Source organism: Megalops cyprinoides, chromosome 14 (assembly GCF_013368585.1).
Source record: "Megalops cyprinoides isolate fMegCyp1 chromosome 14, fMegCyp1.pri, whole genome shotgun sequence".
NCBI lineage: Eukaryota > Metazoa > Chordata > Actinopteri > Elopiformes > Megalopidae > Megalops > Megalops cyprinoides.
In genome coordinates this window covers 30,447,706-30,459,934 of record NC_050596.1, presented here as the reverse complement: position 1 = coordinate 30,459,934, position 12,229 = coordinate 30,447,706, and the positions used below count along the sequence as shown (strand labels likewise).

General features: G+C 48.1%; 1 protein-coding gene across 1 annotated transcript in view; it reads right to left on the bottom strand.

The window, feature by feature from the left end:
• Positions 1-293: 293 nt before the first annotated feature.
• cerkl (ceramide kinase-like) overlaps positions 294-12,229 on the bottom strand; it is a 40,873-nt gene continuing 28,937 nt past the window's right edge. The window contains exons 6-13 of the mRNA XM_036546011.1: positions 8,474-8,548; positions 5,412-5,589; positions 5,085-5,153; positions 4,760-4,797; positions 4,563-4,671; positions 2,805-2,901; positions 1,442-1,641; positions 294-1,130 (exon numbers count right to left, since the gene is read on the bottom strand). Of these exons, the coding sequence (XP_036401904.1) occupies positions 1,049-1,130; positions 1,442-1,641; positions 2,805-2,901; positions 4,563-4,671; positions 4,760-4,797; positions 5,085-5,153; positions 5,412-5,589; positions 8,474-8,548 (848 nt within the window). The 3' untranslated portion in view covers positions 294-1,048. The remainder of the gene's footprint in view (positions 1,131-1,441; positions 1,642-2,804; positions 2,902-4,562; positions 4,672-4,759; positions 4,798-5,084; positions 5,154-5,411; positions 5,590-8,473; positions 8,549-12,229) is intronic.

The window sequence follows — 12,229 nt, the reverse complement described above, 5'->3', positions numbered from 1 at the left end:
TTTGGAAATGATTTTCCAATTAAGATTAAGGTTTGTAGTAATTAGTTAGAGTTTCTAATTAGAGATTAGTAAGACTTTCCTTAGACAGTTAAAGTTTGACTCAGGCTGAGCGTAAAACCGATGCTACGCTGCCGGAGAGTTTCTGCAGCTTGCTTTTGTCGGAGTGCCATCCTTGCTTCCTGTTGATGCGCATGGGCTTACTCGAGCGTGCAGAGCTACATGCCGCCTGAGCCCCACCGCATGTGCTCTGCAGCGAGAGGGATCCTTCCTGTTTCCCCCCCCCGCTGGGGGGGCGGGGGGGGGTCTCCGGTGGAGTCATGACTTCCAAATGTATTTATATCCTTGACAAACTGAAGGCAACATTTTTGTACAGATCAATGAAATTACGCAATGAAATTCCACACTGGGCGAAAGCATATATTTTCAAAAAAAAATTTTGCAGCACATACAACAAAACTGGGCAGTCGGTAATGTTGGCACTTTCTAAATATTAGCTCACCACTGCAAAACTACTGCTTTTGTTTGCTCAAATTTGATTACAAGTGACAGATTAATGATTTATGATTGATGCAGTTTGATATGGTGAGCGTGGGTTGCACTCTGGCATCTGAAAGCAGTAGTTCAGCGCAGAAGAAAACATTTCAAATACTGTGTAGTTTAGGGCACTTTCATCACCTATATTAAGGTGGTCAGAATTTCAAACATCAGCAAAACAAAGCACATTACAACATGTGATTATCAAATTACTTTATTTTCGATAGTTTTGTACTATGAAAGCTTTTTCTCAAAATCAAAATTTGTAAAAACAATGTAATATTTCCTTGTCCACATTCATTTTGCTGTAATTTAAATTGTTTCCACTGGAATGTGTGAAAGTTGTATCTTGCTTTTCATTTTATTTTAATGCCGTTTTGTACATAAAGCGTGTATTTTGTTCTTTTTGACATGTGGGTATTCACAGTGTGGTGCACTCATTTTGAGTATTTTCATTTTAAACAGTGAGCATGTGACTCAGAGGCCTTTGGTTGGTCTGTGGGGAGGGTGCGGGTCAGAGGCAGCCACATTTGATGGGGGGCTCTTCAGATTCCTCCACATTCACCCCGAAAAGAGTGATGAGCTGGGGGTGGACCCTGGGGGAATAAAATGACACAGCTTAAAGTGTTGGGGGTACTTTTGTAGCACTGGACACTCACTAAATTATGCTATGGAACATAGCAGTCCAAACCAAAGGCTGTCCTGCACAGAATCAGTTGTTGCAGGCTGTTTTTTGGTTAGTCATTGACACTGATGGATTCCTACTGTGGTAGCATATAATAGGAAAAGGACAACAGTGGAAAATGACTGCATTTTTTTAATCCAGTGAAAGTGCCATGTAAGGCAAAGACGAATAGAAATGAACCAGAACAGTGATGTCATTGAGGTGTACAGCGGCAGGCTGTACCTGACGAGGACCTCGGAGGGCAGCTCCAGGAGGTCTCCATCGATGTTCCAGGGGTAGGTGCCCTCGGAGGAGATGATGGGCGTGCTCTTGGAGTCTCCGTCGGCGTTGTCCTCCGAGGCGTCGTCGGCCCAGCCGACGCGGGAGCGGGGGCGCAGCTTCACGGCCTGGACGGAGTGCGTCTCCACGAAGGAGAAGCTGAACTGTGGGGGGGTGCAGCATCAGACACACAAGCGCGTCATCAGTGACCGAGCGCACCAGGCTGCAGGCGCAGAGCTCAGGAACAGCTCCAGCCCTCGCGATACTGATACGCTCAGCATCCTTCTACTCTCAAACCAAGAACCACTGTTACCAGCAGCTCCATGCAAATTTCAACTCTATGCAAAAGTATTACTGCATAAATTTTATTTATTTTTTCAATTGGCAAAATGGTGTACGTCTTCATCTCCCAGGTTGGCTGTTTTATATTAGCAACCACAAGGGGGTGCTGATGAACAGCAATCCAGGACTCTGAGACTCCATCTGTGCCAGACATGACTTGGAGTGAACAGCTCTGCTAACCTCTGACCTCCAGCCAGGCCAAAATTCAGCCCATAAACTCTTAATCAAGTCACACACTGACTGCTAGCCTGTCAGTTCAATTGTATTTTAGCATTGCAGTTCCAAAACAAGGATATATTTGGCTTCAAAAGACAGAGTGCTTTAATAACTTGTTCCCAGTTTGTGTCTTGGTTTATCTTAGCATTTGATAAATTTAGGTTTGAGTTTGAACTTTAAATTCCAAGCAGCTGTCTATGTTATAAACTTGTTGTTCTTTTTTTAGCTCCCGACAGCTGTCCCCCAAAACATTGTTAATCAGCCAGCAGAAACTGAGAAACAGACTCCCTTTCTGCTGGTCTGAGTCACGATGCTGTAATCTTCCCCTTCCTGCATACGTTTTCTGTGGAAACTGGGTTGAAATTCATCTTCCTCAAAGGAGAGCAGACAGGTTGTGTTGGGATGAGATCACCCCTCCTGACAAACTGCCGGTGCATACCCAGCCCACAAGCTAGACGAGAATGCATACCGCCACGTTGCGTTGGGTGCCATCGGCACCCGTCACCACCTACACTGAGTGTATATATAGAATGCAGGTCAACAAACAGGTCTGGGGCTGGGCGCTCGGTAATACGGATGCTGGCTGGCTCTGAAATAGGCTAATCTGCATTAGTCTGAAAAGTCTTTTAACCGGAATCTGACAATTGGCGACTAATTCGTCCTGACAGTATGCTAATTCTGCTTAAGCTGGTGAGGCTCGCTAACTCCATTATCGTCTGAGGGAACCGCGGTTTCGGGGGAGGAAGGAAGGGCCGAGCCGGCCTCTCACCTGATTGGTTAAGCTGCTGTATCTCTTCAGGTGCTTGATGAACTCTGACCTGGAAGTGTTTCCGACCGCGATCAAGGCCATGCTGCCGTTGTCCAGCCTAAGACAGAGATCAGAGCTGGGAAAAAGGTCTCGGTACTGCCTTACATTGACACCCAGTGAGCATAGGCTGGAGATGTGAGAGCCCGGCATAGAATGACTTTGCACAGCTGTTAGTCGGGCTTGTACACCACCTTCTGAAAATGATCATTTGAGAGTTTGCAGATATCAGATGAATCAGAAACTGAACCCATGTGGGATGAGCCTATATCACTGACCAGGCCAGAAATTTAAAGACTATCTGAACTGCCATGTTTGATAGAAGCCACAGCCTGTGTCCGTGCTGACTTTCCCCCAGCGTTCCAGTTACCTCCAGATGTTAGCGGACAGGTTCTGCCAAAGAACAAACAGGCCACCTTTCGCCTCATGCTGCTCTTCAGGTGAGCTGTTGTTCTGCACAGTAACAGCCCTCTGACATTCTGCAGCTGCACTCTGGAGTGTAGATACCACTGTGCACCTGCAGCCGATTTGGAAGTGTGTATGTTTTCCATCAATTTTCCTACAACAGTCTAAGGCATGTGTGTTCACTTCGGTGTGCGTGTGTGCGTGTGTGCGTGTGTGTGTGTGTGTGTGTGTGTGTGTGTGTGTGTGTATGCGTGCCTGTGTGCGCGCTCACATGTGAGTGTGTGTCTGTGTGTATGTACATGTGTGTGTTTGTTTGTATATGCGCCTTCCACAACACCCTGATGTCCTGGTAAGGGCTTGGCCCTGTCTCACCCACCTGTGCCTGCTGGGTGCTGGCTCTAGCTCACCGCCACCCTCTAGAGTGTTACGCTGGTACTGCAGGCTGATGGGCAGGTTGTGTCAGGAGGTCTGGCTGAACGTGTGTCCCCGGGTGATGGCAACCTTACTGCTACTTGCGCTCTGATACGGGGGGGGAGGACTCAGTGACACGCCAGAGGGCCAGGGGGACAGATGCTCTGCTCTTTAATCTGCCCTGCCACACACTTTAATCAGAGTAATTATCTGCTGATTAGTCCAGTTAGATGCCTTGACCTCGGCCGTCTGATCCAGCCACTGATTCCCCTACCCAGAATCCCCCACCCCCCCGGTGCCCTCACACGACCCCCCCCGGGATCCTCTAATCTGGGGCGTCTAAACGGATCCAGTAAGCCACAGGCACACTAACCTGGTATTGGGGCTTTGACCTCTGACCCCTTCGCCACGCACAATCAGAGCCTGTGACAGAGGTCGGAGCCGACGCTGTGAGCTACACACGCACCCACGTCACGCTGAGGCTTGAACCCTTTGCTACGATCTATATTTGTAGCGGTGTGACGTCAGGGTCTTTCCTTTCCCTCCTCAGCCGCACAAACTTATTCATGTTCAGATTCTGCAGTGAGACCGTGACTAGGTGTTCAGAGATTAGCTCTGTGCTTCAGTATGAGTAGATTGACTTGATGGTCAGAGATTAGCTCTGCATTTTGATACCTGGTGTTTGGGGCTGTACCCTCGACCCTCCCTTTCCCTACTTCCATTGACCTGGCGTTTGTGGTTGTACCCTTGACCCACCCCCCCAGTTCTACTTAACTGGTGTTTGAAGCCCCCCCCCCCCCCCCCCCAATTCTACTGACCTGGCGTTTGGGGCTGTACCCTCCACTCCTCGATTACACTGACTTGGTGTTTTGGGGCTACACCCTCATCCCCCTCAGTTCCACTGACCTGGTGTTGGGGGCCAGACCCCTTGGAGCCATGGAGCAGAGGCAGGGAATGGCCATGATGCTGATGTTGAGGAAGAGACCCTGGGTGGTCTGCCATGCCCCGTCTTCTTCTGGACAACACCCCAGGAAGAGAGGGTATCAGTCAGCCACAATCAGCGGGAACAGCAGCATCACTCCAATAAAACAGTCTGCACTCACCTGCACCTCCACCATCACTGTCCCTCACCGACTCCCCGCTGTAGGAGAAACCTCCATTATCTTTGGTAGATCATATCAAATGAGTATTTGATGAACATCGTTAATTAAATGGCATATTAAGACGAGCAATAATGAAATCTCCATTCAACATTTTCAATGAAATATAGCTTTTTACACAAATGTATCCAATGACAAAAGAAAAAAAGATCTTAGATCAGAGATGATAAAGAGGCCTGGAAATAGTTACATTATTAGACTGCCCTCTACATTTAGGCTTTGGGCATTTTGTGTCTTTCGGCTGGAGTTTGGGCCTCTCGTGTCCTACCTCCTCAATTCCTGGGTGTCTCTCTGGTTCTGCTTGAGGGGCAGGAAGGACAGCTCACAGTCTTCAGGCCTGTGGAGGGAAGGCTTTGTGAAAGAGCGGAAAAAGGAACACATCGGAGGAGACGATAGGAGGAGAAGCGTCTCGCTGGGGACTCAATTCTGCATACGCTGCAAATGCACCACGGTAACCAAACCTGCTCTGGGGTGTGGCCAGGCCTGAGACAGGCCAGGGAGAGGTGGGGTTAGGGGCAGGGTTGGGGCGGGGGAGTGGTTGGGGGTTGTATAGAGGTGTAAGGGGCGGGGCCGGAGGGAGCGCGTCCGTGCTCACTTTAGATTGGCCAGCGTTTTGATGACGGCAAACTCGCGCCGCTGGCCCGGGGGCATCCAGCGGTGTCTCTCGGCCAGCGCCAGCGTCCGGCCGCCGAAGCCCACCATGGCTGAGAAGCCGAATCGAAGCAGCTGGCCCTGCGCACTGAAGCTGCAGACGTCCACCACCTGCCGGTGCCCTGTGAAGAGAGACCGCAGCGATGCAGACTGTCTGTTCCACCTCGCTCCGCATTTACAGAGCTCTGAAATTCAGCCATTCCTTCATTTATCCATCACTCCGTTCATTCATTAAGACATTCACCATCCACTGATTCATTCATCCAGCAGTCCTTTGATTCATTTATTCACTCATTTGTCCATGTATGGATTTGTTCATCCATTTGCAGAGCTCTGAAATTCATCCATTTTTATCCATCATATCTATTCATTCATTAAGGCATGCATCCACTGATTCATTTATCCAACAGTCCCTTGATTCAAACATTAATTCATTTGTCCATCCATGAATTTGTTCATGTATTTACAGAGCTCTGAAATTCATCCATTCATTCATTTATCCATCAGTCAATTAATTAGTTAATCCATTCATTCATTCATTCATTAAGGCATTCAACCATCCACTGATTAATTTATCCTGCAGTCCCTTAATTCATTGTCACTCATTTGTCCTTCAACAAATTTGTTCGCTCATCAGTTTAATTCCCTCTGTTCACCTGATAACTTCCCCTGACCTCCAACACCCATGAATGGCTATGAAAGGTCTGTCTGGCTTTGCTTACACATACTCTTAACAGGTCTGCTTTTACTGCCGTTTAAATATCTGAGAGAAAGGCGCAGCCTGTCGATGGGAGTGTTGGTATTGGTCGTATTGGAGAGCGCGCGCTAGTCAGGGCCCTGGAGCGCGGCCACGGTTCTGGTGGCACTGTCGGCTGCTCTCTGTGCGGAGGCAGGTCCAAAGCCCGTCCCTCTCTCACATTCCTGACCTCCTTTTGCCCCCCCCCCCCCCCCCCCCCCCCCGCGCGCGGCTCACTCTGCCTCATGCATTATTCACGAGGGCCTGGAAATCCCGCCAGTTGGCCTTTTTCACATGCGTAAAGTTGGCTTAATTAGAACAGAACACGCCCTAGATCGGCCCCGGTGAATTAACACCCCACCCCTCTCCATACTACATGTTTTTGTGTGACACTCGTTGTTGTTAATATTATTATTATTATTATTATTATTATTATTGTTTCTAGCCTTTAGCTAGAACTTCAGCTAACCTGGCGCTTCGGTGCAGTATGACACCCTGTGTGTATGTTTCCGTCTGGCTGCGTGGACGCGTGCTCGGGGTCCGTGGACGTGGCGCTCGGTGTGCGGTTTGCGCAGAGGAGGCCCTGTGAGCAGCGAAATGCCTCTCTCCCGCGGCGCGCGCTTATTTCTGTCACCTGATGAAGCGGCCGCACGCCGAGCTGTGACAGCTTTACGGCCTCGGCGGTTTTATCTCTAATGCTGCAAATCTTTGTCTGACTGATTAGGCAGAACCAGAGAGGTGTGAGCCATCTGAACTCTTATAATCCCCGCCACACACACACCGCTTCCAGGAACAAAAGAAGTCACTCACTCTTACTGGAACATCACCTGTCTGGCTATTACAAGAACAGTCACCTGTCCGGTTTACTGTTAACAGAACAGTCACCCATCTACAGTAACTCGCCGTTAACAGAATCAACATGTTTCTAACTCGCTGTTAACAGAACAGCTCGTTAATGTATCCCATTTCATTCGCCGTTAACAGAAAATTAGCCACTGTTAACAGCTCATATCACACTAACTGCTAAGAGAACAACAGTTGCTTCACTTGGTTAGCACAACATTAACCAGCTCACTCACTGGTAACAGAACAGCTCTAGCCTAACATAACCTGCTTTCCTCACTGTCAACCAAACTGGCCCAAAACCCAGCATCTTCCTTAGTTTAAGGCAATAAATGTCAGCAACATTTGGTGCTGAATCCTAAGATGAAATAATTCAAAAGATGTACAGTATCAGTGTGTTTTTAATGTGAAGCTTACTAAGGCATGCTTGGCAGTTGCTGTGCCACATGTCAAATGGCGAAGTCCCACTGGGTCAGCTCTGCAGTGGCAACAGGCAAAAGCATGTGGAGGATCAGCCAAATTTCACACTACTGCAGACTGATCCTTTCTGTTTTCTCGTGAAATTGTTTGCCTTCGTGTCACCCTGGTCTAGACCCACTTCAGCCCTGTTGGTTTCAGGCCTGGCGAGTCCCTGCTGTCTCATGCGATTCCCCTGACAGGAGACACCTGTGTGTGGGTCATACTGTACTAACCCTGGAACACCTCACACAGCCAACGCAATGGCTGGATCTCCCATAAAAAATAAATAAATAATAACAACAACAAAGCCCCACTGGGGTGGAGAGAGGGCTGAGGCCATGGGCGGATGTAAGAAGGCTCCTTTACAAGGGAAAACAAAAGAGGCGGGGTGAAGTCAGCCCTGCGCACATCTGACACCCTGCTCCCATGGGCTTACCCTCTATTCCAGAGCAGCGGTTCCCACATCCTGCAGCCAGGAGAGCTCAAACCCCAGCCAGGGACCTAATTAGGCACCAGACTGCACCTAACACAGGGTTCATCCATTTCAGCCTGGAAAACAGCTCATGGAGGTGAGACTCCTGTGCGGTCGACCCCCGAGTGTGTGACTCAACAGCGTGCAGTGGAAACACGAATCTAATTCATTATTACATTACATTATTGTCATTTAGCAGATGCTCTTATCCAGAGCACCTTACGTAGGTTTTTGCAATTTTTACATGTTATCCATTTATACAGCTGGATATTTACTGAGGCAAATGTGGGTTAAGTACCTTGCCCAAGGGTACAGCAGCAGTGCCTCAGCAGGGAATTGAACCAGCAACGTTTTGGTTACGAGCCCTGCTCCTCACCGCTATGCTACACTGCCGCCCCACATTCACCCTAATTCTGTGTGTATCCTTGCCTCATTGATGCTGCTTCAGGGCTCCGTGTAGCATAGCGGCGTTGCTGTGGGGGATTTGAGTATTTACCCATGATGATGTGCATGGCCGCTGTAATAGGATGTCTTATTCCATGAACAGACCCGGCCACGATGTCTGTGGAGCCTGTGAACAGACAGAGAAGGGACGAGAAATGAGCTCGTTCAAAATCCGACATGGCATGACATGAGATCTGTTACACATATCAACGTCCATGTATCACAGTGCTTCTTCAGCTATTTTCTTTCTTTCATACCCAACTTGGCTTTAAACAAAGGTTAAAAAAACAGCATCTTTTCACAAAACAATAAACCAGGAAAGCACGGTATGTAAAAGGTAGTCGATAGGTAAAAAGGGTGGCCTTGTTTTACAAGGCATTAATTTACCTTAATACTGTCAGACGCCAATTAAACTCATTTACCTTGGTGGCCGTGGCCAGGAGAGAACAGGTGTCTGTATTTGTACTGATTACTAGCAGAGCCGAACAGCAGAGCGAGGCATTGCCCTTGCCAGGTGAGCAGCCCTTCCTTTCACGCGGCTATCTCCCTGCTCTGTTTGCTCAGATTAAACGGGGTATGAAAACAAATGTCTGTAAATGAGTGCAGGAAGGGTGATGGATTGAACCGCTGCTGCTCGGCCGCCCCATGGGCCTGACCACGCAGCCAGGTGTGCATGGGGCCTGACCTCCCGGGTCACAGCCCCCCCCCCCCCCCCGCCGAAAATGCCGAACAGCAGCACTGCAGTCACCCGTCACATCCTCACCTCCATGGGAGGCTCCATATGCCGCTGTCATTTCTCTGAAACCCAACGCTAAGCCCTTGCCACTCCAGAGAGAGGTGTCTGGTTGGGCTTGCTGTTGTTCCTTCTCACACGATGACTACCCTCCTCTGGGTGACAGAGAGGCCCCACGTGACATGCGTGGGCCAATCATAAACAAGTGCGCCTTTTGCATGAACAAAAGCACCGTGCTGTTTCTGGAACCTCTACAGCCTGAATTCTCTGAACCTACTGCGAGGGGCCTTCTCAGCCGGGTAGGCCCATCAAATGAGGAGTCCCTGCCTTCTTCTCATGAACTGGGACTGTGGGATCTTCCCAAACCTGATTACTCTGAGCTTTAAATTTACTGATGACTATGCAAGGCATTTATCACAGAAGACCCACGAACACATTATTTGAAAAGGCAGTCCATCTTTAATGGATGGATATCGTGGGTACAGAAAAGATAATGATCAAAATTATCAACGAATGATTATACAATGATGACACATTCCAACCGAGGCTTTCTCAAACAGCTCCTCATTTTGATTTTGGAATTACATTTTTTGTTGGAAATCTTGAATCTCACACAGCGGAACTGCACAATAGCAAAAAAAAAAATGTAACTCGTTATCATACAGAACACTGAGCACCTCTGATATTAGTAGTGTGATTGTTCATTCCATCTAATAAGAGACACCTCAGTTCTTTATTTAGTTCCAGGGTCAAAAGAATCCATCCTCCATCTTTTCATCAGGTTTGCAGGCTAATTGTTCATTGGTAGCGAGCGCATTTCCACACAGTGTGCTAAATTCAGAATCTCTCCTCGTTCGTATCCTCCCCAAATACAGCCCCTCCCCCCTCCCTGCGCCAGCGAAAAAATGTGCTATCCATCCCTGTACCCCGTGAAGGGTGCAGGGAGCCAACACGCAGAAATTTTTGAGGGGGGAGGGAAAAAAACGTCCTTGGAAGTAGAGGCGCTTCTGCAGAACAATTAACTTAATTAAGCAGACGGCATGAATATTCATAAGCCTGTTAATGTCTCCCACATCTAGGCGGATGAATGTGATGAAATGACTTGCTAGTCAAGCATATCTGAAAGTCTCATAAAAACTGCACCAACATTTTGGTTCTTTGCCTGAAATATCAAGGAAATTAACAGTCCCTGTGAAATGCTTTAGACCTGGCAAATTAATTGGAAGCTCAATTTATATGACATATATACCACGCAGTATACAGCATGTAGGAAAGCTCTTAATTATCCTCTCAGACGAAGATCTGATTGGGTATGTTTGGTGCAGTGTGTTGTGCAAATAGTATTAAACTTGCTTTTTAAACAATGATACTACTGAATATCATTTGAAGAGGTTGGTGGTAAATATTGTTAGCTAGTACTTTCTATGAGAACATAATTCCCATTTTTTCATTGTCTTGACTTTATGTGATCATAGAGATCATTTATGATTGACTAACAACAAATCTGCTATAGGCCCTCAGCGTTACAGTCAGGTTTCAGAAAGATAAGACTGCAAATGCTGAAAAAGATTGATTCAGATTGAAAGATTCAATTCAGTACGTCACAAAACAGACACCTTTATCCTGGGCATTTAATAGCGTGAATCATCTCAGTAGCATCTGTGCACTGTGTACATAACTTAATTTTGAAATTATCACTGATATTTATTCCCTGTCAGTGAGACGAACACAAGACTTATTTTTTTAAATGCTGCCACTTTAAACATTCCCCACAACAAAGGCATGGAGGAGGAGGGCAGCACAGCAGACGTCTCAGCCGATTGACCCCATCCTGCTATTAAGCATCCGTTCCTCTGGGGGGAGAGGGGGGGGCCATCATTCCTGTTTGTGACGGGAAACTGTTTACAAATAATCCCGGGGGAGCGCACGCTTATGAAGAGCAACAGTGACCTCAGCGCGTGCAATTTACAGCGAGTGCAGAGCTGGAGCGGTTCCATCTCTCCTAATGATAGCACTCCGTTTCACCGCACCTGAGAAGACGAGTGAAGGTCAGACCGTCCGCCAAAAAAAGTAGGCCCCCTCCCCTCTCCCAAACGCCTCTCCACCGGGCCCACCCCAACCACTCTTGTGGGCACGCCCCCGTTCCTGATCGCCCACTCTACAGGCCCGGCTTCATCCCTCATTAGACTGACCCCGCCCACAATCTGACACCCTGTTCAATGGGTCGTCCTCCACTTCCCTGTCCCATAAGCAATCGCTAACCCAACCCCAACAGGCTCACCCTTCTCTGTGGACACGCCCCCTGATCGTCACCTCCTCTCTGTGGCCACGCCCCTAAGCACCACCACCCTCTCTGTGGACACGCCCCCCGAGCACCGCCCCTCTCTCTCTCTGTGGGCATGCCCTCAGTCTGGACCCCACTATTCCAGGCCTGCTCTGGGATCACTCATCGTGGTCCTCTTCCTGCTGACCTGCTCCACCGCAGTGACACAGGCACAGACGTTAGCGAAACGAATTCATGCTGCTTCACACAGAGGGAGGCTCGCGGAAATGGAGCCACATCTCCATCTCAGAAGCACTTGCAGGCAATTAACTCAATGCGCAATCTAACAATTGACTCCCGCCTGTCTGCAATTAAATCAATGCGATAATCGTACGTTTTGCTGGTGTTTATTTTCAGCAGTGGAGTTTGCTGAACAGGATCTGGCCTCGTTCCCTGTGCTTTGATTTCCATGCAGCCGAATGATCATAACACTCAGCCCAGGTTTTCAAAAAGCATCACCTCCATTACAGCATACGGAGGCCTAGAGGCAACAAACACTTAACCTTAACCTCATCAAACAAATAAACGCAAGCGTTTTTCAATGCAAACACAATTCCTTTACTGATTTTCAGTGCATTCATTACAATACTTATATTTAACTGTGAGCCAAATAGAGAACAAACGTGTTTTGCTCTTTGAATTCAGGGTTGGGTATCTCCCTCAGCCTTGAGGCTCAAACTGAGAAAGGAAACCCTTTAAATCAAGCGATCTGGAATGACAGTTACTTGCGCTCACAGGTGTGCGCGGAACGA